At 36.2% G+C, this 24158-nt stretch overlaps 2 protein-coding genes across 2 annotated transcripts; one reads left to right on the forward strand and one right to left on the reverse strand.

Moving 5' to 3' along the window:
- Positions 1-14908: 14908 nt before the first annotated feature.
- On the reverse strand, positions 14909-20741 carry LOC129574403 (UBX domain-containing protein 6). Its single transcript, XM_055456412.1, has 8 exons — positions 20558-20741; positions 20118-20157; positions 19702-19878; positions 19515-19633; positions 18821-19045; positions 16050-16580; positions 15595-15873; positions 14909-15247 (listed from the first exon to the last, which is right to left on the reverse strand). Exons 3-8 carry the CDS (start codon positions 19765-19767, stop codon positions 15142-15144), a joined length of 1326 nt encoding a protein of 441 aa, XP_055312387.1. The 5' UTR covers positions 19768-19878; positions 20118-20157; positions 20558-20741; the 3' UTR covers positions 14909-15141.
- LOC129574404 (sialic acid synthase) lies at positions 16869-18230 on the forward strand. The gene is made up of 2 exons (XM_055456413.1): positions 16869-17590; positions 17761-18230. Exons 1-2 carry the CDS (start codon positions 16898-16900, stop codon positions 18208-18210), a joined length of 1143 nt encoding a protein of 380 aa, XP_055312388.1. The 5' UTR covers positions 16869-16897; the 3' UTR covers positions 18211-18230.
- Positions 20742-24158: the final 3417 nt, after the last annotated feature.

Below are 24158 nucleotides of genomic sequence, written 5' to 3' on the forward strand. Positions count from 1 at the left end.
GATCCAAATATCGTCAAATATAATAACATTGTTTATATAGGCTTTTAGCGCAGTACGTTTGTTGCTATGCCTTTGACCTACGCAATATAAATGCGGTGAATCAATTCTTGGAAATTTTCTTCTCTGCACAATAAATCGACGTGTTTCTTCTTGCTAGTCTTCTTGTGTGCAACACAGAGAATTCCGCACTTTTTGCGCTTCAAAGCCTCACCTGTGTGTAATAGCGCGTGTGTGTTTTTGTATGTTGAACTGTCTGTTTGCTTGGATGTGAAGAGATTCTGTTGACTTTTGTCATGCGACACGTTTTCAAAATCATTGGCTGTGACTCTCTCTCTCTCTCTCTCGCTCTCACATCTGACTCGTGTGTCGCATTTAGTCTCATACATTACCCATGTTCAAAACTGGAACATCGCCATGTTTAAAACTAATCGGATTTCCCCGATTCGAAATGATTATCTATTAATAATTAAAATAAAATCATAAAATGTTTTGCCATAATCATGCAATGTGGCCAGAAATGATGTACGATTCGAGGTAGTAACAGTGTCCAGTCACTGTGTATAATATTGCTCATGTTATGTGAGTCGAACGTAAGCTGGTGCCAGTGAGTAGAATTTTCATTTAAATTACACTGTTGTTTTGGCTTTGATCCTACACTCTGTGCACCGAAATCATTTATTAGACATTTTTCACCCGAATTAACTAACAGCTTTCAAATTGTTTCAGGGAAATAGCTTTCAATTCGATTTGTTTTAATATCAGCAGCATCGATGCTGAAACAAAGAAGTCGTCTAAGCACTGTGGTTGACATTTTTCTTCTGAATTTAATTATTTTTTAGCACTACATGAAATGTAGAGCTACTAATCTGCTTTTATTTTTCTTAATACTTCTTGAGTGATGAAACAAATTATGGTGAATTTATGCTCATATTTTTTATTTAATTTAAAACAGGTGCACTAACGACAAATAAGTGCACAATATCTCGAAGCGCCAATCAAATTTTTATTATCAAATGTTGTTGAAAAATTACATTAATTTTTCGTATAATATTTTCTGAGTCTTGGACAGAATTGAAGTGATTTTAGATTCTATGCTCATATTATTTATTTATTAATTTAAACCAAAGGCAATATATTTCAAAAAAGAAATAAAACCAAGATCTTGTAATTCATTTTGCAAACAAATATATTACTTCAAAGTTACTTTGATGAAATACATTTCATGTAGTGCGCCAAAAAATAGTTTGTTGTAAAACAACAAAATAGATTAAGTAACTAAAAACTCAAGAACGTAGAGCGGAGCGAAGCGAAGCTCTGCGGTCTTGTTTTATTATACAGTTGAGGCAGACACATATCTTTATAATCGTACAAAATTTGATTTCAGCGAAAATCGTTCATTCACCAACCGAAAAATGGCATCATTTTTACGATTTCATGTGATTCACATCAGCAATACTGTATGCTGAATCAGTAATACTGTTGTTCGCGAGTCGCGACTTCATTACGTTATATGGTGGCAAAATGCCGGAACAAAAGCGAAAAGCCAAAATCACCGCTATGAAATCATCGAATCGAATCGAATCTTAGTCAATCGTGCGAGTTGTGATTGCTCAAATCACACAGTTCATTACACCGTTGATTTTTAAATGAATCGTTATGTGCAAGCTTAGTTCTTCAAAAATGCGTTCTTGCCTTTACGAAATCAATTTTCAAAATTCCATTGATTGGCCGATGCAATGGTTCAGCGTCATTTTTCGATTGTTGTCAACTTAAAATACCAACGAATTTCATGGGCTTTCCGCTGTTGTCGAGCAATTGTAATGGGCTTTTAATCCGAATGTGTGTTGTCAATGGAAGTGAACGTGCTTCAAACCGATTGATTCAATGTGCAAACAGGTGGCTTCTATTTACTTTGAACAAAGTGATAGATGGAAATTATTGAAAATATAAGCGTGAAGAATATTCCATCATCATCATCATCAGCAAAAAAAAAACGAGGCAAAATGCTAGACAGAGCCCGTGTGTCAAGTATGATTGTTGTTGATGGCGGTGGTGACGGCACGAGTTTCATGTCATATGAATCATATGAATCAATCTCTACATTCGGATATGCTTTCACATAGCAAATAAAGAGAAACACTTGTATCCATGGGCTTTTTTCCGCACAAAACACGCCTAACAAAAGTAGAAAGAAATATGTGTGTGTATCAAATCACTAGCAAATAAACGGACGCCATCGATAATGTTGACGATTTATCCGTTATTTAATAAATTATGTAAATATTTTAATCATGGGCAATGATTGTTATGAAACGGTTATTTGTCATGATAACGTGATACCGAGCCCGTAATGTGCAATTTTCAGTAAAGAGAGTCAATTGATTGCGTTGATTGGCTTTTCAATCAACCACAACACGATTCAATAAACGGACACACAGCTCAGTGAAACTTGAACCAAACACCCCGTATCCATTCTCTCCATTCATGAATCCATACAAAATGCACATTGTGAGGCATTGAGGAAAATCCCCTTTGTCCGCTTTTACATTGATGGCCATTCGAAAAATATTTTCCACTTTTAATTGACTTTTGAATAAAATTCCGTTCGTTCTTCGATTGCGTATGTACGAATTATCTTCGATACACTATCTGTGGCGTCGTCAGTAGATAAGTGGTGAGCGATGCACTCTGGTTCGTTTCCGTTTTAGTGGAAAATTTGGCGACAATCGATGACAATCAACTGAAAAGTTGATGCATCAGTCCGTTGCGTTGGTATTTCCAATTCGAACAATACAAATTGTAGTCTACAATTGACCGGCGACGCGATTTCCTGCACAATTCCAGCCGCTAAATGAACTAACACATACGACATACACAATCGATTGCCGTTTTTTTTTGCTGCTCTATTTATTCGGGTTAACAACATTTATCGAGTAGAAGAAGAAGAGAACGTAAATGGTGAAACCGCAAAATGCTTTTAACCAGCAAGCGAGAGAGTTCATTTGTCCAAAAGTCATTTCGCGGCATGCTCATTCAGATGACAAAACGACCGGCACAGCCAGCATGCTGCCACATATTCAGGATTTCCTTTCTTTCTCTCGTATTTTGCTTGCTCTCTCAGTTTCTATCTTGTTTTCTTTCTCTTTGCTTCTCTCCACATCCAACCCTCATTGACTTTTTTCTCTCTCTCTCTCTCTCTCTCTCTCTCTCTCTCTCGCTTACTTACTCTCATCACATAAGTCCATAAGGTTCTTTCTCTCTTCAAAAAGTGGAACGCCCAATGAGTTGGAATGTGTGCAATCAAAAAAAAAATGTCCATCACTTTCAGCAAAATAACCGTAATAAAAGCTGCGATATACAGCTAATCCACACATCGTTCTATTGCAAATACACACAACGAAGTCAAACGGTAGGAAAAAAAAACGTACAGCGAATTAAAATCAAATGAATGACAGAAAAAAAAGCACATGGAATGAAGTTAATCGGAGTTCATTTTTCTTTGCCATTGTGTAGATTTCGGTTTGGTAAACACTCTTGTTCGGCTGTCGCTTTCACAGCTGGTATTTTGTTCCCACCGTTTAAGCGAAACTCAATTACCAAATACCGTAAACATTCACCCAGTTTTGTTATTATTGGAATTCACAAATGCTGCCCTGATTTTTTTTTGGCACAACGAAATGGGAATATTGCCGAATTGTGTGGAGAATAATCGACGAATTAAAAATCGAGGACTTGAGATTTTTGATTTCAGATTTGTTTATCTCTTTTTTCTGTTTTAGTTTTGTTTTGGTATTTTCAAATTTTAGAGTTGATTTGATGAATATAATTATAATGATGCCGTTCTTCATGATTTGAGGCCTTCTTTCATCTCTGTAAAGGGATCGCCAGGGATACGAGAAAAAAAAAGTGTGTCGTACTGTGTAATCGACGATTATTACTCGTGCATGACTAATTATTCACATATCTATAGGAGAGTAGTGTATGTTTCACTGAATTTGTTATGAATGAGATGAGTAAGTTTCTTTCGACTTAAAAATGGTTTAAGGTGAGTATGTTCATTTTCGGCGGGTCGTCACGGTTTTTTGCGGTTTTCGTGGAACCGATAAGAGATAACAACTTGGACTCTTCGGCAAAGTTGTAGTACTCGAGGTCCTCTATAACTAAGCTGAAAACAGTTATCTCTTATCAGTTGCGCGGAAACCGTGAAAACCGCGGAGGCTAGATGGTACGCCAACATACTCTACTTTAACGCCAACAGAATCATCAGAAAACATACTCGCCTTTTCAAAAATATAAATCGAAGAAAAATCATACTCCACTCTCAATCTTACCCATAGATACGTAAAGCAGCAATTTCCAAGAAATAATACGCCAACATCCAAACAAATTAGGCTCATCATTTTAAAATGAAAAAAGAATGAAGCGTACAAAAAAGCGCGAATATTTTTCTCCTTAGGACGAAAAGATTTGGAAAAACAACTAAAGTCACTGATTTTTCTTTTCCTTTTCAATGATTCTATTCTCAACAAATGTTTGCATCCATACTTGATACGTCAAATTGTGTTTATACAATAAATATGCACACAGCCAACAAATAGGTCATTCACGGCAACTGCACACACAACTTTTGTACCATATTTCACTAAAAAAAAACGAATCATTTTAAGATAAATCACTTTTGTTCCTATGAATAACTTGATGGCAAATAATGATTTTGGAATCAGTTCAAGAACGGTTCTTGAACCCCTTTCAATTCCATTGCAATCGAGAATTCGTATGACGATATTAGTTGGATCGGCCACCATTGAGTACGACGTGGGTTTTAAGTGAAATTGTGAAATTACGACAAAATTGGCAACAAACTTTGTGCACAAAGAGCTCGGAGGAAATCATGAGAGGAAAGAGGAGGGAAAGTAAGAGAGATGGAAAGAGAAAAGATTCTTATACAAAGAGCCATAGATCAGACATAGAGATGTTGGCTGAAGTGGCGAGCGCACATTTTGCCATACTACAATGTAGTAATTTTGCTTTCGCTTTTTTCTTCTTCTTCCTCTTTGCAATGTTGAATGTGAATCGTATATGTCTTTATCTCTTCCTGACATTTTCACTGCATCCGCTCTCCATCTCTCGTCATTGTGTCGCCGTACAGTCTATCATAAATGGGGCAACGAACGAACGATCCAACTTTTGAAAAAAAAAGAACAACAACAACAACAACCAAATGAGAGCACATTCAATGAAAATCCAACTGAATTTGGTCGTCATATTCGTCCGCGCCTCTCTAACCATTTATTGTTGAAATTGTGGTAGCATTTTACAGTTGAGTTTTTGCCGCGTCGAATTGGTAGTAGCGCCAATGGCGCGCGCGCGCTCACACCCATCAAACGAGACACATAATTGATGAAAAGGCAAAATAGACAACAACGCAGTGAATGATAATTTTACTATTTTTATCATTAAATTTTCTTTTCTGCTGAAAGAACAACCACTTGAGTGTGACATGCATTTCAGTCGGAATGATAGAGTTTATCATTTCGAAAACTGGGTCATACACACTCACAGTTGCTTTGGCGTTGGTCATTTCGTCAGCCTGATAATTATGCATTCAATGGCAAATGAATAACCACATTGGCCGAAATACAGGCCAACCCAATGATAAACAGCGAACAGATCGAATCAAAGTAAAGTGTCTTCGAATGATTTAGTCAGGAGAACTGGGTCAATGTATTCAGGCCATAAGTACTTTTTTTTTCTAGGCATTTTTCCGGTCGAGTTTCCACCTGCACTGCATATGTTTTATTTCGATCACATACATCACAAATGATACATTATCAAATTAGATTGAGCACACATTTGATATGGCTGAGACGACATTTTCGTTATTTTTTTTTCTGAAGGAGACAAATATTGTGATCACAATGTTTATTTATTCTCGTGTGCCTCACTTGCCATTAGCACTGAATACGCCGCACATGATTCAGATTTTGGGTATGATAGATGGTTCAAATTTTGGGCTAATTCAAAAAAAAAAACACATTCAACTGAATTGATTCGATCGCATCAGGTTTTCTTTGTGAATAAAAAGAACAAAAGATCAATTGATTTTCTCACTCAAACGTTTCGTGTTACATGCTTCTAGACAATCGATTACCTGGAACAAAGCATGTAACCCAAAACAAAACCCATTTCCTTCCTTTTACATGCAAGACTTGTCTCAATGATAGCTCAAAGTTTGGACTCCAAATATAAGATTCTTACCCGGTATTCTTGTTTTTAGACTAAAACTGACCAACTATGTCCATGGAGATGGAGCCAATCTTAATGAATTGTCAATCATTTTCAAACTGTCAAAATTGTTCAAAATTTTCAATTTCAAATTGTCTCGTAAGATATAGCCTTATGCAAAAATGTACGTATTTTTTATTTCGAAGACATCAAATGAATTGCTAGACATGCTATTTAGCATGCTATTACTTGAATTTGACTTAATTTCCCGATAAAAAAAAACTCTTAATTGGAATCACAATGAAAGACGGCTCGTTGCTATTCAGGCAAACACTTTCCTTTATACGAATGATGATTTTTCCGACAGCTTCGAACGATAAATATGTTAGTATGCTTGTTGCGATAATTGAAAAACCAGATAATCGACAAAAAAAAAAAACAATCGACCCATAAGCCTGTACCGAATTGTGGAAATAATATCTCCGAAATAGGCACATAAACATTGCAAAGTAAAATGAAATATTTAAATTTTTCATTTGGAAACTTCTTCAGAAGATGCAAAAAATTCGGTTGATAGTAGTCCAGGACATCTGAACCAGAAGCCGCTGTAGCGTTCAGAAGAAAAAAATCTTAATAAAAATGCTGAATATTTTTTTCTTTAAAATCGATAATTTGATGAGTTACACTTAAGCATTTGTGCTAACATTTATCAAATTAAAATTGTTTGCATTCGTTTGTTGTCGAATTGTGTTTATGCTGCAAACGACAAATAGGTCATTTGCGGTAAATGCCCCGCTGAAACTTGCAACTATATCCAAAAATGTTGTTTTAATTTTTCTTTTTCAACATGAATAATGATGGCAAATAATGATTTGGAATCAGTTCAAGAACGGTGCTCGAACCCAATTCGCAATCGAATTCGTATGACAATAGCCATTTCGAACTAAAATGGTTGAGCTACGTGACTCATGGCGCGTATTTAAAATGAGATTCTGATATTGCGGCAAAATTGGCAAAATATTTCATGTCCAAAGCGGTGGAGAGGCGAGGAAAGGGAGAGAGGAGGGATGAGGGAGGAAGAAGAGAGAAAGTGAAAGGAAGAAAGAGAAAGTGAACGGGATAGAGAGAAATCTGAGACAAAGAGCAATAGATCAGACATAGATATTTGGCGCGCAAAAGAGCATGTTGCCATATCATATGGCCCATATGAAGTAGTAATTTCGCTTTCACATTTGATGCAAGTCTTAATATCTTCCTGAGATTTTCACTCCACATCCGTTCTTCATCTCTCGTCATTGTGTCGCCGTATAGTCTATTGAACGAATGAACGACTCAGCGATCTCGCCGCCATTCCATTGCCTTATCCTTTTGAAAAATGTGATTTTTTTCATGTAAATTGGCACAGCAGCAAACTCAAACAACGGCAATTGATCAAAAGTCAAAGCGTCAACAAGAAAAGGAAAACAATTTTTCATTATTATTGCATTTTATTTTTTTTTTTACTAAGCAATCAAGTTCATTTGGTCAAAATTATATGGATTTGAGCATTTCGAAATCTGGGTCATACACACTTCTCCTTCACTTACACTTTTCTTTGGTCATCGCGTCTGTGGATAATCATGCATTTAATGGTAAATAGCAATTTGATTTGCAGATTTGCTAAAATAAGTGCAGTACAGATATAGAGATACAGGGTGATAGAGGCATACCGGCGAAGAAGGCAAAATGGGAAGTATGGAACATTAGAAAATGGAAAAGAAATGAGAAAAATAGAGAAACGAAAGATTGAGATACGAGAAACAGGAGAGTGAGAGTGAGAGGGCGGGCATGGGGGCGGCAGAGAAGGAGAGCAAAAGTGATGAAGAGTTAGAAAATCATCAGGTGAAACCGCCATTATCACAAGGCGCGGCTCCAACTGATTCGGTCTTAATAACTAGGTCAACGTTCAAGGAGATACGTTATATTTCCGGTTTAACTTCCACCGTTGAATTGCAACGGTTTTTCGATCGTATGACACTAATGACAAGTCATCATGATTGACGCACACCATTGAATGGGTCGAGCGTATCCGCTTATTTTATCAAAAGCTTATTAGTGATTGTTCAACAAACCGATGGATTAGTCTAAGCAAAGGGATAAAAATCAAACGGATGATATCTACTGGAGGGTGCGTCCGTGTTATTTATTGTGTAAGACCACGTGTTCTCTGCTGAACGGTGAATGTAATTTTTGCCCACAAAATAAATCTGCGCGCGTACCGATTGTCGAATTCTCTTGAAACCTCAATAGTAATTGAATACACAAGTGCACACACACGAGGCGCATATTTACCGCGAAACTGTCAACCTACACAGCAAGACCGTAACGAGAATGTTCGTCATCGTATGAGCAACAAGATATAAATAAGAAGAAACGCGGGAGTTTTTCCAATCGAATCTACCTCTCTATCAACATGTGCAACAAAAAAATGTGCACGTTTTAGCTTGCGTATGTGAATTTGTTGCGACCAGAAATGTTCAAATGTGAAAATTGTTCTGATCGCATGCAGTAAATCGTATTCATTTTTTGTTGAGACCAATTTTTAATGCAAAAAAAAAAAACTCGTGACTTGGACCATTCTTGTCGATTTACTGAAATATAAAGTTACGTAATTACCCAACCCGACCGATTGGCGCATTGACATAAATGTGTGGAAACGTGAAACTCGATTTGAAGTTTGTTAGCTGGTAAACTGAATTAATTACCAAATTAAACTATTTGCCAAACGCAAACGCATAATGTATCAACCGAAATTCAATGGAATCATTTTTCCATCCCAATCAATTTTTGGAACGCCCTTCGAATGGATACTGCCATTTTTTTTTGACCAATTACGCTCTTTAAGCACGTTTATTTAATACTAATCGCAGAAAAAAAGAACGCTTGATAAGCCATTGAATGTCACAGACAATGAGCTCCAAATGTACAAAAATAACGAATACGTGGAATTATGCGTAGGCTCTGACGCTTTCAATGTTCCAACATCATCATTTTTCTACACAAATACATATTCGAATGCGGTGTTCTTCGAAATTTTATACGCTCATTCTTTTCATGCATTCATTGATATTCCGAATTTTCTATCCACGTGACATCTGATTCATATGAATCTAAACGCATAATATATCATAACATTGAGTTATGGCGATGGTTTTTGGTTTTTTGCAGTGGAAAGCTGGTTGAAATTGATTTGATGTGAAAGATTAATTGTTTATTTGTACAATGCGCATGGTATGATCGTGTATACAGGGGAATTATTGGAGAATTGATTCTTTTTTGCCGAAAAGTTATTCAGGATATTTTTTTAAATCAAAGTGTCAGTGAAAAATTTAACTTTAATATGACTTATTCCATTACCTACGTATTATTGTTCAATATGGAAAAATATCTACCCTATTTCATTTTTGTTCAATTCAATTATTTATACACCGCCAAAAACTGGCTGCATTTCAGACGTAAACTGAAGAAAGAGAGAGAAATATTTTCTTTTTTTAAAAAATCTTTTCAATAGCTTCAAAAAAGATGGAAGCAAACGGATTCTTCTTTGTGAAAATATCTCATCTATCCCATTGCAATAATGGATTTTTTTTCGTACGGTTGGCTCAACATGTAAATGCAAACCCGACGTGTTTTTCTATTTTGAAGAATTTTGTTCTCCGAATTTGCAGAGCTGTTTCTTAATTCGGAGAATTTTTCATTATATGAGCAAATACATTAAAATGATATCATCTTGGATGAAATGAAAGCTGTTCATCAACTTATCTATTATAGCCAACCATCGACTTTTCCAACAATTATGGCCAAAGATTCATTCCAAAATTGAAATAAAATTTGGATAAATCGTAAATAAAATCATTTGTCAATAAGTCTGAGATATTTGGATTAGACATAAAATGAATGTATTATATGGATTATGTTGGATGTATTTTATCAACAATGCAACTAAGAACTCATGTTATGAATACACTAATTGATTGTAACAATAAATAGATGCAAATTCTATAATTCCACTTAGGCAGATTTAATCTGATTCCAAACGATTCCACAAAAAAAATTGATTCTAGAACTTTACTTGTGGCCGAATTATGTTCAAAAGTGGCTACTTTCTGAGATAATGGAGATTTCAACAATTAAGAGCAAACATTGTTTTCCAAAACAGATGAGTCATCTGAGATGACGTATTAAAAAGTACTCTGAAACTGAATGCAATGGGATTGAATTAAAATAAAACTTCAAACTTATTGGATAGAAATGGAAGGGATTGTCGTCAGTTTTTTTTTCTATTTCTACGAAAGCGCATTCTCAAAAGTCGATGCAAAGTTTCGATAGTAAAGTGTATCGATATTTTGTTCAATCATCTCTTAAGTGAATTTCTTAAAAACTCAATCGAATCGGCTTTTTTTTTTCTCAATAGTTAGATTGATTTAAAAATACCCTAGTGCATTATACGGAGGAGTTAATTTATTGAATAAATTGAAAATTATTCCATGAACTGGAGATATTTAAATAAATTTATCTAATTAACTTTTTAAAAAAATTAAATCGAAAAGCTTGAAAGGGTTTAATAGAGAACGTATATATTTTTTTTAATGACGTTGAGAACATTGGAATAAATGACCTGGAAATATAAAACATGATCTTGCATCAAAATAATCAAGATTCGTGATTCAAAGTGAATCATTCAGGCAAGAAACACATTCCGAGTAGCGACTACTGAATCGATCGTGCATGGAAATGCTGCGTTGGATCGTGAAATTGAATTTCATGGTGAAAATTTCACCGTTCACATATTTTCGTTGCACAAATAAATACATAGACTATCAATCAAATGAACGGAATACAGGGATATGAGGTAAGTAAATATATAAAGTATGATGTGTTGATATGATCACTAGATCCATTTACACCGACAGTCTTAATGCCGCCCCATATTTGATTTTCAAATATCCATGCGATTAGTTCGAGTTCAAAATAGTTCGTTATTATGTCTTGTATGCATAAGCCAAAGGTAAGAAAATGTCACATTGTCAACCGAGTAGATGAATTGTTTTGAAAATGTGGATTTCTATTCGGAAATGCTAAAACAAATTTTGCGGTCAAAAAGAGTGTTGTATAAACTTACTGGCTTTTCGTATGCGTTGTTCCATTGTTCACTTTGCCCACACAATGATTTTTTTTTTGTTGAGAATATTTTCCAAAAGCACAAACGTAAAAACGTAATGCACCACTTTTCAGATTTAGAATGTGAATATTTTTCGTTAAACCAGAGCGTATTCGTTTCTAACGGAAAATTTGTATTCGAATCGAACCATCCAAAAAAAGTGCCGTATGATTTTTTTTCTGTTCTGTTGGGAGAATTGTTGTCTTTTTCGGTGTGTCGTTGAAATCGTTCACCAAACGAATGATTCGCCAAAATGTTGCGTGGCGATATTTATACCATTCGCCAACGATGATTCTGTATCCATATCCATCCATCCATCCATGTGTTTGATGTGCGTACGTATGTAGATGCGTGAGCATCCGTGCGGTCCGCCACAATTCGCCCAGTTGTGTGATGATGCTGTGCCAGCTGTTGAACAGCCACTCACTCGTCACGATACTCGCGTGTATCCCATGATTTGTTTTCGTTTCAGTTCAAGTCTCTCAGTGTGTACGAGTACGGTGGCGTTTTTCTTTTCTTCGTCTCTAGTCATCGGAGATGTTTTGTGTGAAGGATATGGAGTTTGTTAGCGTGATATGTTGCGGCGCAGACTGTTCATACATTCTACAAGTGTTTGTTTTCGCACAACACACTCAGACGGGGCCACAAACAAAACAGCCAATGTTGATACGTGTAGAAATGATTGGTTAAGCATTCGCGCGCGTCCACTTGGGCAATTGAACGATTAATTGCTTTGTCCTTTTCATATTATGCAAACGGAGCAAAAGCACAATCAAGCATTAAGTGGTGGAATAGACTTTTTTCCAAGCTAGAATCAAACCACTGAATCTGATTTGATTGCAAAGAGTAAACGATGGTAAAAACAATTGAATATGAAAGCGGGACGAAATGTGAGTGCAACGCAGAGAGAAGGGAGAGAAAGGGAAAAAGAAGGGACAGAGAACGAGAGCACTCCATTAATTCCATAATTTTCATATTGAATGCATCAATCGCTATAATCTAGGCGTCCAAAGGCGCACACCACACCATCATCATAATAAACATATGCACCCGAATGGGAAAATGTGTGATTGCTGTGACAGCGAACGATGCATAGAACGAATGAAAAATACAAGCGAAAAATAATAGCACGTAATTGGTCCAACTGTGACAAACGGTCTGAACGCCGGAACAGAAAAGATGAGGAGAGGGAGAGAGAGGGAGAGAGAGTGACAACAAAACAAGAAAGTGCGAAAAAAAAACGATGGAAAAGCGCGTGACTATGCACCACTCTACTAAGAAGGACTATGATTATTGTTTCGAAATGAGAGCAAAGCCAATAGTGGTAATGGTAGTGGTTGTCATTTTTAATTGAAAACAAAAAACACACACACACACACAACGCACAATTGACCGAGTCGTAAGAGCCGAACGTGTTCGCGCACATTGAAATTTAAATGAAAAATTCTTCTTTTTCATCACTCATTCCAGCTCCAATTGGTGTTTATCACTTTAATTTGCATCAATATTGATATTTTATTTATTTCGCTTGGCTGAGAAACGGGCCATATTTTCAATACCACAATCATCTGGGTGAAATTGACCAGATTGATTACGTTATTGTTTTGTAAACAATGTTTACGGATGGATTTTCCGGGTGAAATGTTATGATTCATCAACATTGTCCGTTATAGATGGTTGTGCGTGTGCATTTTACCCATATGTGATGTGATACAAATTAGAACGAACGTGCTTGCTCTTATTCTCGATCTCGCTCTTTGGACACCGTGTTTATATAATTTCAAATTCATCGGAATGTTTGTCGTTACGTTTGACCATTATCCGATTGGGTTATGTGCAATTCCAAAAAAACATTGCATATCATTAATCGGTTTTGATGGAATCAAATCAAGACGTCACTGATTTATGAAACCAATTTAATCGAAATTCAATACAACATTGGCTGACAATGTGTGCACCTATGCCGCACTGTCTACCCACAAATGGATTATATCCTCTGTCTTCAGTAAATGGATTGGTGTGTATGCGTGTGTAGACAAAGAAAAATGTACGTGCATCATTTTACTTCGATGGGAATTGATGATACTCCTCACGCGTGAGATCACGTTAGATAGATTTTTTGGATATGTATAGGGGGAGGTGGGTGAAAAAGAAGAGAATATGACACGAGCGCGCACTTAGGTCACATGTTAACAGGATTTCCCCATTTTCGAATAGCACACCGCATCGGATTCGCAGAATTTGGTTGTTGTTAGCACGTTGTATCAACACGTTACTTGCTGAATTTGTCCACCGCATACGAAGCACATTCGTAAATAAGAAAATGGAAGCGAATTTAAATACACGCGGTTTGTGTTTTGGATTGAATCGTCACAATCGAAAGGTTTCAAAGCTCCGTTTGGTTTTTGCTAACTTGGATCACCGCACAAGATGAATGAAAGCATTGGATGGTTTCTGTTTACGTTTTCCCGTTCATGCTTCGTCATTGCAAGCAATGAACATTTGGCACTGCCTACCAAGTACACAAATCGCTGCAGCGCAGTTTGGTCGTTTTTCACTGCATGGGCTTTTTTTTATGTTATTTTAGTTTGACGTATTGCTATGCCGAGTACATCGAAAACATCGACCAAAACAAGAAGTTTCACCTACGTACCACTGTTTTATCGATGCCAGTCAGAAACAGCGTAATGATGATATCACAACCTAGTAAACAAGTGGGCATGCCCATGTTGTAGAGCCAGTTTTAGTCTTTGTGCACAAACAGTGATTCTTTTCAGAAAGTTTAGAACGAATTCTTTTTAGAAAGCCTAGAATGAATCGTTCTAGTAAAATAGTTGCTACGTTTGTTGTGTGTTTGGGTTTTTGTTAGTTTATCGGAGGCCGATTTGTATAGTGAATGAATTTTTTTCCCACAATTTGTGTCCTCTAAAAATTGTAGTGACGGGTTTTCAATTCTGCCGAGAATACATGGTGGAGGTGCACGAAACCAGACACAAAATCATCCACGAAAAAAACATACTCTCCCGAAACTGTCCAGTTCTACCAACACGCTACTTTCCATTCGTCGAAATTATTTCGATGCTGACTGAAAATTGACTTCCGATTTAATGTGTGGGCACAAAAAAGCAATTAAGATTCGAAATTTTTCATCTAACATAGACTCAAAAGTATAACATCTCTACCCAAACATGTTTACTTTTGCGCTCACGCATTCAATTCGATGTTTCCCTTTAGACACGATTGACTGATCAATACTTGCCATTATTCTCAAAGTAATCCAAAACATTTCCGGAACAGACAAAGATTTTCAATGAAAAAAAAATTGAATCCACTTTTCAATTTGATCATCCGTTTTGCTTGTACCGTCTAATCGGCTGGAAAATCCAAAAATATCGCAATGTTTTCAAACTACGTGCAACATGTGACACAATGTGTCACTGCTACATGTGCTTCACGTCCACAGAGAATAAAACACAGCGTCCGTTGTGTATTTCATATAAATATAAAATGTTCTGTTTATTTTCCATGTGATGGGTAAGTAAGTGTATGGAATTCATTTGGATAAATTGGGATTCGAAAAGCGATTTTAAAGTACAATTATTAGTTGTTTCCTTTTTAAATTTGACAATAAATTAGAAATATTTTTTTTCTCATCTTCAAAATCAATTAAAACAAATAACGTGTTGCTTTCACTTCAATATTGTGTGTTGCCGCATTTAAACTGGCTGGATTAACATTAACAGGTCCTCTTTCAAATAGTTGCCCCCAATGTTTTCCTCATTTTCACAAGCAACAAAGGTAAGAATTGTATTTGGTACAAGCCTGCAATTGAATACGAACATTTGTTAATAGAAGAATTCAAACCAATGACGTGGGTATGAGAGAAAAAAATGGGAAAAGAGATGAAAATAGGTAAAAAATATTGATCGAAAGCAACGAAAAAAAAAAATTTCAATAAAAAAAAGAGCAAACAAACGAAAAAGTGAAGAAAAAGAATTAGAAAAAAAGAAAAAATATGAAAAATAGCAAGAAAAATCATTTCTAGCCATGGCTAGAATTAGCAAAAATGAACAAAAAAATGAAAAAAAAATTGACACACAAACATTACAATATCCAGCAATGAATAAGCCTATCAAAAAATTGTCTGCATCTAAGCATGTGGAACATACCTAAGATCGAATAGAGTTTTGTTCATGTCATCATCATCCCATTTGGTGCCAATGGGTGACATGAGCTTGAAATCGAGTGCTTCATTTTTCAGGCACGATTGAACAAATGCATAGATCTGATCGAGTTTTTCGTACACAGAGAATGTGCCTTGTAGATAGACGCCGTCGGGAAATCGAACGCGAACTAATGCAAATTTATACCGTTGAATGTATCGCAATTCTTCACGTTCGCGCATTGCTTTCGTTTTAAGTATGGACGCATTCTCAAGAGCTTCCGTTCTGTAGAGGAAAGAACAAAAAAAAACCCAACCCAACCGAATAAACTAATTGAGTTATTTGACTTAATAAGGATAATCTGTTGCCTACATCATTGCTTGGGCGCAAAAAAAAAAATTCAAACCTAAACACAATCGAAATGGCCTAAAACAGAACAAAAAAAAAAACAAACACCTTACCGCAGCTGTTGTTCTCTCTTGAGCTCCTCGGGCGAGATGCGATAGAAATCGGGCGGTAATTCTGATTTTTTCGTCTGTGACGGCAACAACACCTGTATATTCCGATCCAATTCCAATGGTATAATTTCGGAATGTTGCAACGCTTCAAGTAGTTCATTGAGTGCGTCGGCACCGTCTGGATTATGTTCATCGGAATAGATGAAAAATTGCTCATCATCAATGGTTTGTTCGGTAAAACCGGCGGCAAGTAAAAAGTCCAGTGCACCCTCGCACGACAACACTTTATCGCCGAATATTCGATTCGATTGGCGTATCTTGCGATACTTTTCTTCGTCCGGATGTTGAATTATATTTTGTAGATATTTGGTGAGTGTTTCAATGCAAGCGGCCGATTTCTCTTTTGTATTACAATTGAGTATGATTAGGCATGATGTGAGGCCACGTTCAACAGCCAATTGTTCGTACAAAAACTCCTTAATCTTTATTTTCCATTCGTTACGCGGCAATACTTCATCGCTAACCATTGGACATCTGTCTCGAGTATCGTGCACGAGCGAAAGAGCGAGAGAGCCGGAGAGAGAGAGAGAGAGAGAGAGAGAGAGAGAGAAAAAAAGGAGAAAGAGATGAAAATACAACCGTAGCAAATTACGTCTAATCTATGAATATAGAGTGTCTAAAAGCCTATATACACTGCCGTGTATCTGTGTGTTAGTGTATAGATGCTTGTGTGTGTATGTGTGTGGGTAGCAGATGTACAATAGAAATATATTGGATAAAGAATAAATGGTCGGAATTCGATTTAGTATACGGTGAATCAAGAGTGTGGTTGGATCGTCGTGCGCAATAGGATGTTGTCGTTTAGCGTCGGTAATCGAGTAATCGGCGACGGTCGAACATTTGTCATTGCTGAAATTGGACAAAATCACCAAGGTGATATTGAAGTGGCAAAGCGTATGATTGCCGAGGCCAAGGCAGCCGGTGCTGATTGTGTCAAGTTTCAAAAGTCATGTTTACGCGAGAAATTCACGCACAATGCACTTCAACGACAGTACGATGGTCCCAATTCGTGGGGTAAAACGTACGGTGATCATAAAGAATTTTTGGAATTCACAATCGAACAGTATAAATTGTTGCAGAGCTATGCCAACGAATTGGATATCACTTTTACGGCATCCGCTATGGACATTCAATCACTGCAAGATTTGTATGATTTGAATGTACCGGTCATTAAAATTGGATCGGGCGATGCAAATAATATTCCATTGCTGGTGAGTGCCGCCAAATCCACGGTGCCATTGATCATTTCGACTGGAATGCAACACGAGTCCATGGTGCATCGCATCGTACGAATTATGCGAGACAATGATAAAATCAATTATTGTTTGTTGCATTGCGTATCCGCCTATCCAACCGCACCGAGCGACGTTCATCTACGAATGCTGCACACCTATCGCAATTGCTTTCCAAACGTTTGTCTGGGCTATTCAGGCCATGAACTTGGTACAGCCATATCAACAGCCGCCGTCGCTATTGGCGCTAAGGTAAGTTCAGCACATGATTTTTTTTTCTAACATAAAATCAAATGGAATGATACAAATCATACTGAAGAGGCGATTCCACTTATGAATTTCTTCGTTTTGATATGATTTTGTTTCGTTGAACCGATTTTTTCTTCTTCTGATATTTGATGCTTACAATCAAACTAATCAAGGTAATTGAACGGCACTTTACATTGGACAAACGGCAAAAAGGAACCGACCACAAGCTATCACTCGAACCATCTGAACTCCGCCAACTCATTGCCCGCATTCGAACGGTCGAAGCCCACAATTTACCCACACACGTGACGGACGATCAAACTATTCTGGATTTGCTATCACCGCTGTTGTCCACCACTGAATTGACCGATGTAAAATTGGCCATTGCACCACTACCCAGGAAATCGGTTTTAGAGTGCGAAATGCCGTGCCGCTTGAAGTTGGGCAAATCGTTGGTGTATCGGAACAGTCTAAAATCCGGCACCACACTCACCGAACACGACATTTGCGCCAAAGTCAGCGAACCATTTGGCATTTCAGCCGAACGTTTTGATGAATTCATTGGCAAAACACTCAACAAACATGTCAACGAAGATGAAAATTTACATGAAACAAATTTTTGAGGAGGAATTTGGAATTTTTGCGAAACATTTTGAAATTTTATGACAAAAAATTAATTTAAAATGCTCGTTTTTTTTGGAAATAAAAATTTTTCCTTCGGAATTAATGGTTTTAACTTGATTTGTTTTTTGGTGGTTGTGCATGAAATGTGGCAGAATTGCAGTTTTTTTTTTATTCGCAAACAGAGAGAAGGAAAAGAACGCGCTAAGACTTTTGCAGAATATCGTAGTTTCAATTGGACAACACACACATTTGATTCAAAATGATTTGAAAGAAGAATATTTCGAACAAAATCTTGCGAAAAGTTTTTTTTTTTCAACTAAAAAATCGCAATTTTCTGTGACAAATTATTGCTTCCAAATAATTTTCGTCATTTCTTTCTAATTTCTTGCAATGAATTCGAACAATATTAGAAAGGGGTTTTTAATCGACTTTTTTTAATCGATCCTTTTCTTTGAAAAAAATTGAGTAGAAAATTGTAGGTAAAGCCGTGGAAAAATCGTCAAAATCCAAACAAAATGGCTCATTTTCGTTTGGGCTCAGTTTTCAAGTGTAAAAAATATCGAATAAAAAAGGTTCAATAAAAAAATACATTCGAATTGTCATATTTACCGGAAATAAACGCCTTGTGCCGCCAAATGACGGTTGTGTCCATCGTCCAGTACTTTTGGTTGTGGTTGCTCTTGACTAATTTGCTTCTCGATTTCGGTTTTGGTTTTGCGTTCAGCCTCTAATTCTCGTTGCACTTGCGCTCGAATCGCAGCCAACGACGTATTAAAATGCGTGTCATCCTTCTTTTGAGATTGGATTCGTGCCACGGCTGCCTCGGCGGCCGTTCTGTTGATGGAACAATATGATTAGTTTCGAACGTGACAAAAATTAACATTGAAAAGAAAATGAAAACATTGAGAAAAATGGATTTTGAGTGGAGACAAATTCGAAAATGACTTAATAAGAAATATTTGAAGTGAATGAAATGGCCAATTGATTCAATTGAATTGAATTTGTGAGAGAGAAAAAATGTTACGGTGTCAAAAAAAAGGCAAACAGATTTTTTGAAATGACAAAAAAGTTAATTTCAAAGGTTAGAAAATAATCATTTAAAAACTTGAGATGAAATATCAACTTCAACTTTTCAATTTCTTCAAGAAGAAGTCCAAAAAAATCACACTTTGATTGTTTGTCATTTTTTAAATGTATAAAAAGCCATTTGCAAATGACAAACCAAGTCAATATTTCAATTGTCAACGTAAACAGTGTTTAACATACACACACACACAGTGTGTTACTAAACACGGTGTATTACTTAGCCTCAGATGTGAGCTCTTTGCGTTGTGGTGGGACATAAACATCACTTTGTGCTTTGGTTGATTTGGATGTGCTTGGTGCATTAGTGCCATCAAGACGGCGACCCGGTCCGGCCAACTGAAAACCGTAAAAAAAGCTAAATAAAATCGCTTCAATCCAAGAAAAAAAAAATCCGTTTCGTTTACCTTGAATTTGGCCTCATTTTTCTTTTTCTTGAAGAAATTTTTGATTTTATCTGCAGCTGACGACATGTTGAATGTGGTATTTTCTTTCGTTCTTTGTTTATATTCTCGGTGTATGTTCGTTGGGTAATTTTAACTTGGCCACTGACAATTTTAGCTCTTCAATTTCCTTCAATGTACCTGACAGATGAAGAAAAAAAAAATTACAATTACGAATTAACATAGTTTCATGACATCACATTCAAAGTCAAAACGCATCAACAACGAAATCATTCAAGCAATCATAGTGGAAATGAAAAATAAAGGAATAAATAGAGAAAAAAACCATAACAACAAAAAACAAAATCAATCGTAAAGGTCGAAAGAAGAAAAAAAACAACCAAAACCCCCTCCCCATATCGATTATAATGTGTACTTACTCTGTCGTATGAATCGATCGGTGATGACACCGCCGTATTTCTGCCAATAGAATCCAATTAATGCCAAATTTATGGAAAATATGACGAGGAATATCGTTAATAGAATGGTTTGCAATTCAGTGAAAAAAATAATCGGACACGCATTTGCCGATACCGTTTCACTGATATTGCCAATGGCTGACACTAAATCGCTGCAAATTTGCACAAAACGCGATGGCACAATATCGATATCGATGGGCGTAAAATACGTGCTAATTATGGTGAAATTAAACAAAAATAAACTGTCCAAATTCATTGAATTGTCAGGTGGAACCGTGAACGGCTGTTTTACGTTGTAAATTGTGCCTTGTGTGTTAATGTGTGTTTGTTGCGCGACTTTTTTTTTCTCTCCGTTTTACACTTCGGAAGAATGTGTTGTTTGGATTTGTTGTTTTGCCCACCTTTGAAAATTCACTGCTCGATGGTTTCTGTGCCTTTGCACACGAAATTGCTTTATTTTGATGCAATTATCTCTGGGTTTTCGTATCAAATGTTTTCGTCATCATGCGTCGATGAGTCAATTTTTTTTCTTTCTTTCTTTCTCCGTTTCAGCAACAATCTGGCGAACAACACACAAATGCCATCGTTGACAGTTCGCTATGTCACATAGTACACTGTTTTTTTTTTCGTCTTTTTTTCTGACTGGGGCTTGCGATGGCAACGCCATCTATCGACCGATTCGAGTTCCTATTCTTATTTAAGAAGTAATTTTTCATTCAACAAGAAGAAAACTTTCAATAACAAACATACGGGCCTTTGAAAATTCGATAAAATGACTGGCTGATAGACATGACAAAATGGATTTCAAATGAAATAATCAATTTGGTCAACAACAGTTTCCAGTAGTTTTCCGATGTATGGGTATAGAGTTTGGATTTTGAAGCAATCTTTGCTTGGCTTGGCTTGAATTTTAACGTTCAAGTTCATGAACATGTCAAATAAGATGAAAGAAAAAAAATAATTTCGAACTTCGAAGAAACGATAAAATTCATTACAAATTAGGATTAATTCTATCATTTTATTTTTTTGAAAATAATTCGGATGAAATCTAACTACTTAAACTGGTTGTTGCTTGGCTGAGTTTTCTCTTCTTTGCAATCTGTTCATGATGCTTCAAATATGTTACAATCATCTTGATTTCGTCCAAGTATTCTTTATAATCGTTGCTTTTTTGTCGATTGATGTTGTGCCTTTCCAAAAAACTTTTCTGATCCGCAATTTCCTTGTCGGCTTTGTCGATAGCTTCTAAAAACTTCCACTGTTCGTCATATTCCTTAAATTTATTGGAGAGATCCGAATTCACGTTTGAACTATTTTTATATTGCGACTGAAATGGATTCCCTATCTATAAATGTAAACAATGAATGAATTAGTGGAAGAATCTTTTAAAAAAAATGAATTGCATAATTTTTTCTCAAATCGGAAGTAAAAAAAGTCACCTTGAAGTCGACAATCCAAAGTTTTCCATTCTCATCAGAGCCATAATTCGATTGATGCACATCAATTAGTTGTAAAATCTCTTTGAGATAATCCAACTTGCCAATTTCTTCAAAATATCTACGTTTTGCTGCTGTGCGGAAACCGAGAACTAAAATTGAAATGCAATTTTAATTATTTACAAACATAGAACTATAAAAAATGAAAGAAAAAAATTGAAGGAACATCATATAGTTCCAAAACTTACTGTCTGCCGTGGCAATGTATAATTCAAATGTGGAATTGTGAACTTTTGGAATAAAATGAACCAATGGCCCAACTCCAATAATCTGTAAAACCTTATACGCGAATAATTCACATAGGTTAGTGTCGTCACGTGTGTGACTCGACCTAGTTGATATACCAGAGTGTATTTTAACGTGGAATTTGGTTGTGGTTGTACCAATCGTGACTGTGCACATTCGACCTCCCTATAAAAGTTTAAAAGTTTCATTAAAAGGTTTCTAGTCGAATCATACAAACATTCAGAATTATATTGATAAAGTGGATTTACTTGAAGGCCTGGTGCGATTTTTCGGTCGCATTTTATTTTGACAGTTGGATTCGCTGGATTTGATTCGAACAAACTCAGAAAATATTGTGTTGCCGCTTGGTCTATGGCTCCACCAGTCAGATCTAAACAGTGTGCGTACTTTTCTTCAAAGATGTAAACAATTTCCTCAAAATTTGGATAGACCCTAAAGAATTTGGTTCCAATTAACTTCTTATATATATCCACATTTCGTTGGACTTCTATGGCAACGTTCCAACCTCTTTCGTATTTTCGTGAAATTCTCGATAACGCGTCTTCCACCGCTTTCCAAATATTCAACCGAGAATGTTTCTAACAAATTTTTTCATAAAATTCGTGTTGGTACAGTGAATGTACGTATGCATAATGCATGTGTGTAATGTTATAAAATCCATTTTTTTTAATAAATGAATTCTACAAAATCCAACACTAAATAGTGAAAAATAAAACATAAAAAACATACAAATACAAGAGTACTGCCATTTTCAATTTGGAGTTCGGATAGCAACGTTGCTTGAATTTCAAGATCGACTCGTACCATCCGTATGAAAACCAATACACTTTTTGTGCATGCTACTAATTCTTCTTCTTCACACTATGGTACACATAATCGTGCACAATGGAAGAGGCCATATTGAATATTTATAGTGTATTGTTATTATTTCTTCCAATATGGCGACTTACAGTATGTGTTAAAAAGAAGAAGCAGTAGCATTCCACAGTTTGCATACGGATGACTCGTACATCTTTTGCATCATGAACAAAGTGTATTTCTTGAAAACAACTTTCAAGGAAAAACACTTTTGTCAATTCCTTTTTCAAACGTCCGACATTTACATCTTTCATGGGATAATAAGAGTTAAAATCCACTTACCAAGTAGATCCGGTTGCGGTTATCGAACCGCACATTGCGTCACAACAATGTGCAGTCTTGGCAACTGTATTTCTTGCGCACATCGAATGCGGCTTTGATGCGGCCTTCGTTGTTAGACAGTCCATTGTGATTGATAAAATCACGCAATGCGCTGCAGCAGCTATTGAACGCCTTGCGTCGGCACACAATGCAGTTCAATTACCATTGCAATTTGTTGACGGTGCTCCATGTCCGCAAAGTGCTACGAATCACATGCTGACCAGGACAATTCAATATGCAACTGAAATTAATTTTATTAGATACTCGCTTCGCTCGGCTTGGGCGCTAGTTCGGTTTCTCTTCCGTTCAGTTAGTTTTTTTTCAATCAAGAAAGATGAATAAGAAAACTAAGCATTTCAGTGAGATGACGATACAATTTGACGTAAAAAGCAAAATTCAGTTATGAATGTTAGTCTGTATCATTTCGTATGTTCCATACTTGTTTTTTCAAAGCAAAGACAATTTTCTGGGAAAGTTGCTCCTTTTTCTGGAGTTGATTTTACACGCATTTTTTTCATATGTGAATTGGTGTTAAGTCGTGTTAAGATGACCATGATGGACCGAGATGGTGTCCTTGTTCATCCCCGTTCCAAAACCTTTCATATGACACCCATATTGACTATTCATGGTGTTAAGTCGTGTTAACATGACGATGATGGACCGAGATGGTGCCCATGTTCAACTCTGTTCCAAAACCAATATTTCATTGCCATCAATCCACATTAATGTACGTTGTATCGAAAAACAATTAAAAAAAATTGTTTCTTCAAACTTTTAAAAATTTAATTCGAAAATCAAAACTGATATGTGAATCTGCTATTTAAGCGGCGAGAATTTTAACGACATATTCACCATTAAAACCAAGAATTAAAAAATCATGAAAATAAAAAAAATAGGACAAACGCACACACGCATACACACACAATGAGTTTTATATATATAGATTATTTTTTTTGCTAAGATTCCACTTAGTGGACTTTTTGTATGTTTACAAAAAGTTAACTTAGTATAGTTTTCATAAATATAAAAATACTTACATTAACCATTCACGCGACGTTAATGGACGCATGACGGACGGAGC

Source organism: Sitodiplosis mosellana, unplaced genomic scaffold (assembly GCF_009176505.1).
Source record: "Sitodiplosis mosellana isolate CC-2019 unplaced genomic scaffold, AAFC_SMos_1.0 Smas_scaffold_6162, whole genome shotgun sequence".
In the NCBI taxonomy this organism is placed as follows: domain Eukaryota; kingdom Metazoa; phylum Arthropoda; class Insecta; order Diptera; family Cecidomyiidae; genus Sitodiplosis; species Sitodiplosis mosellana.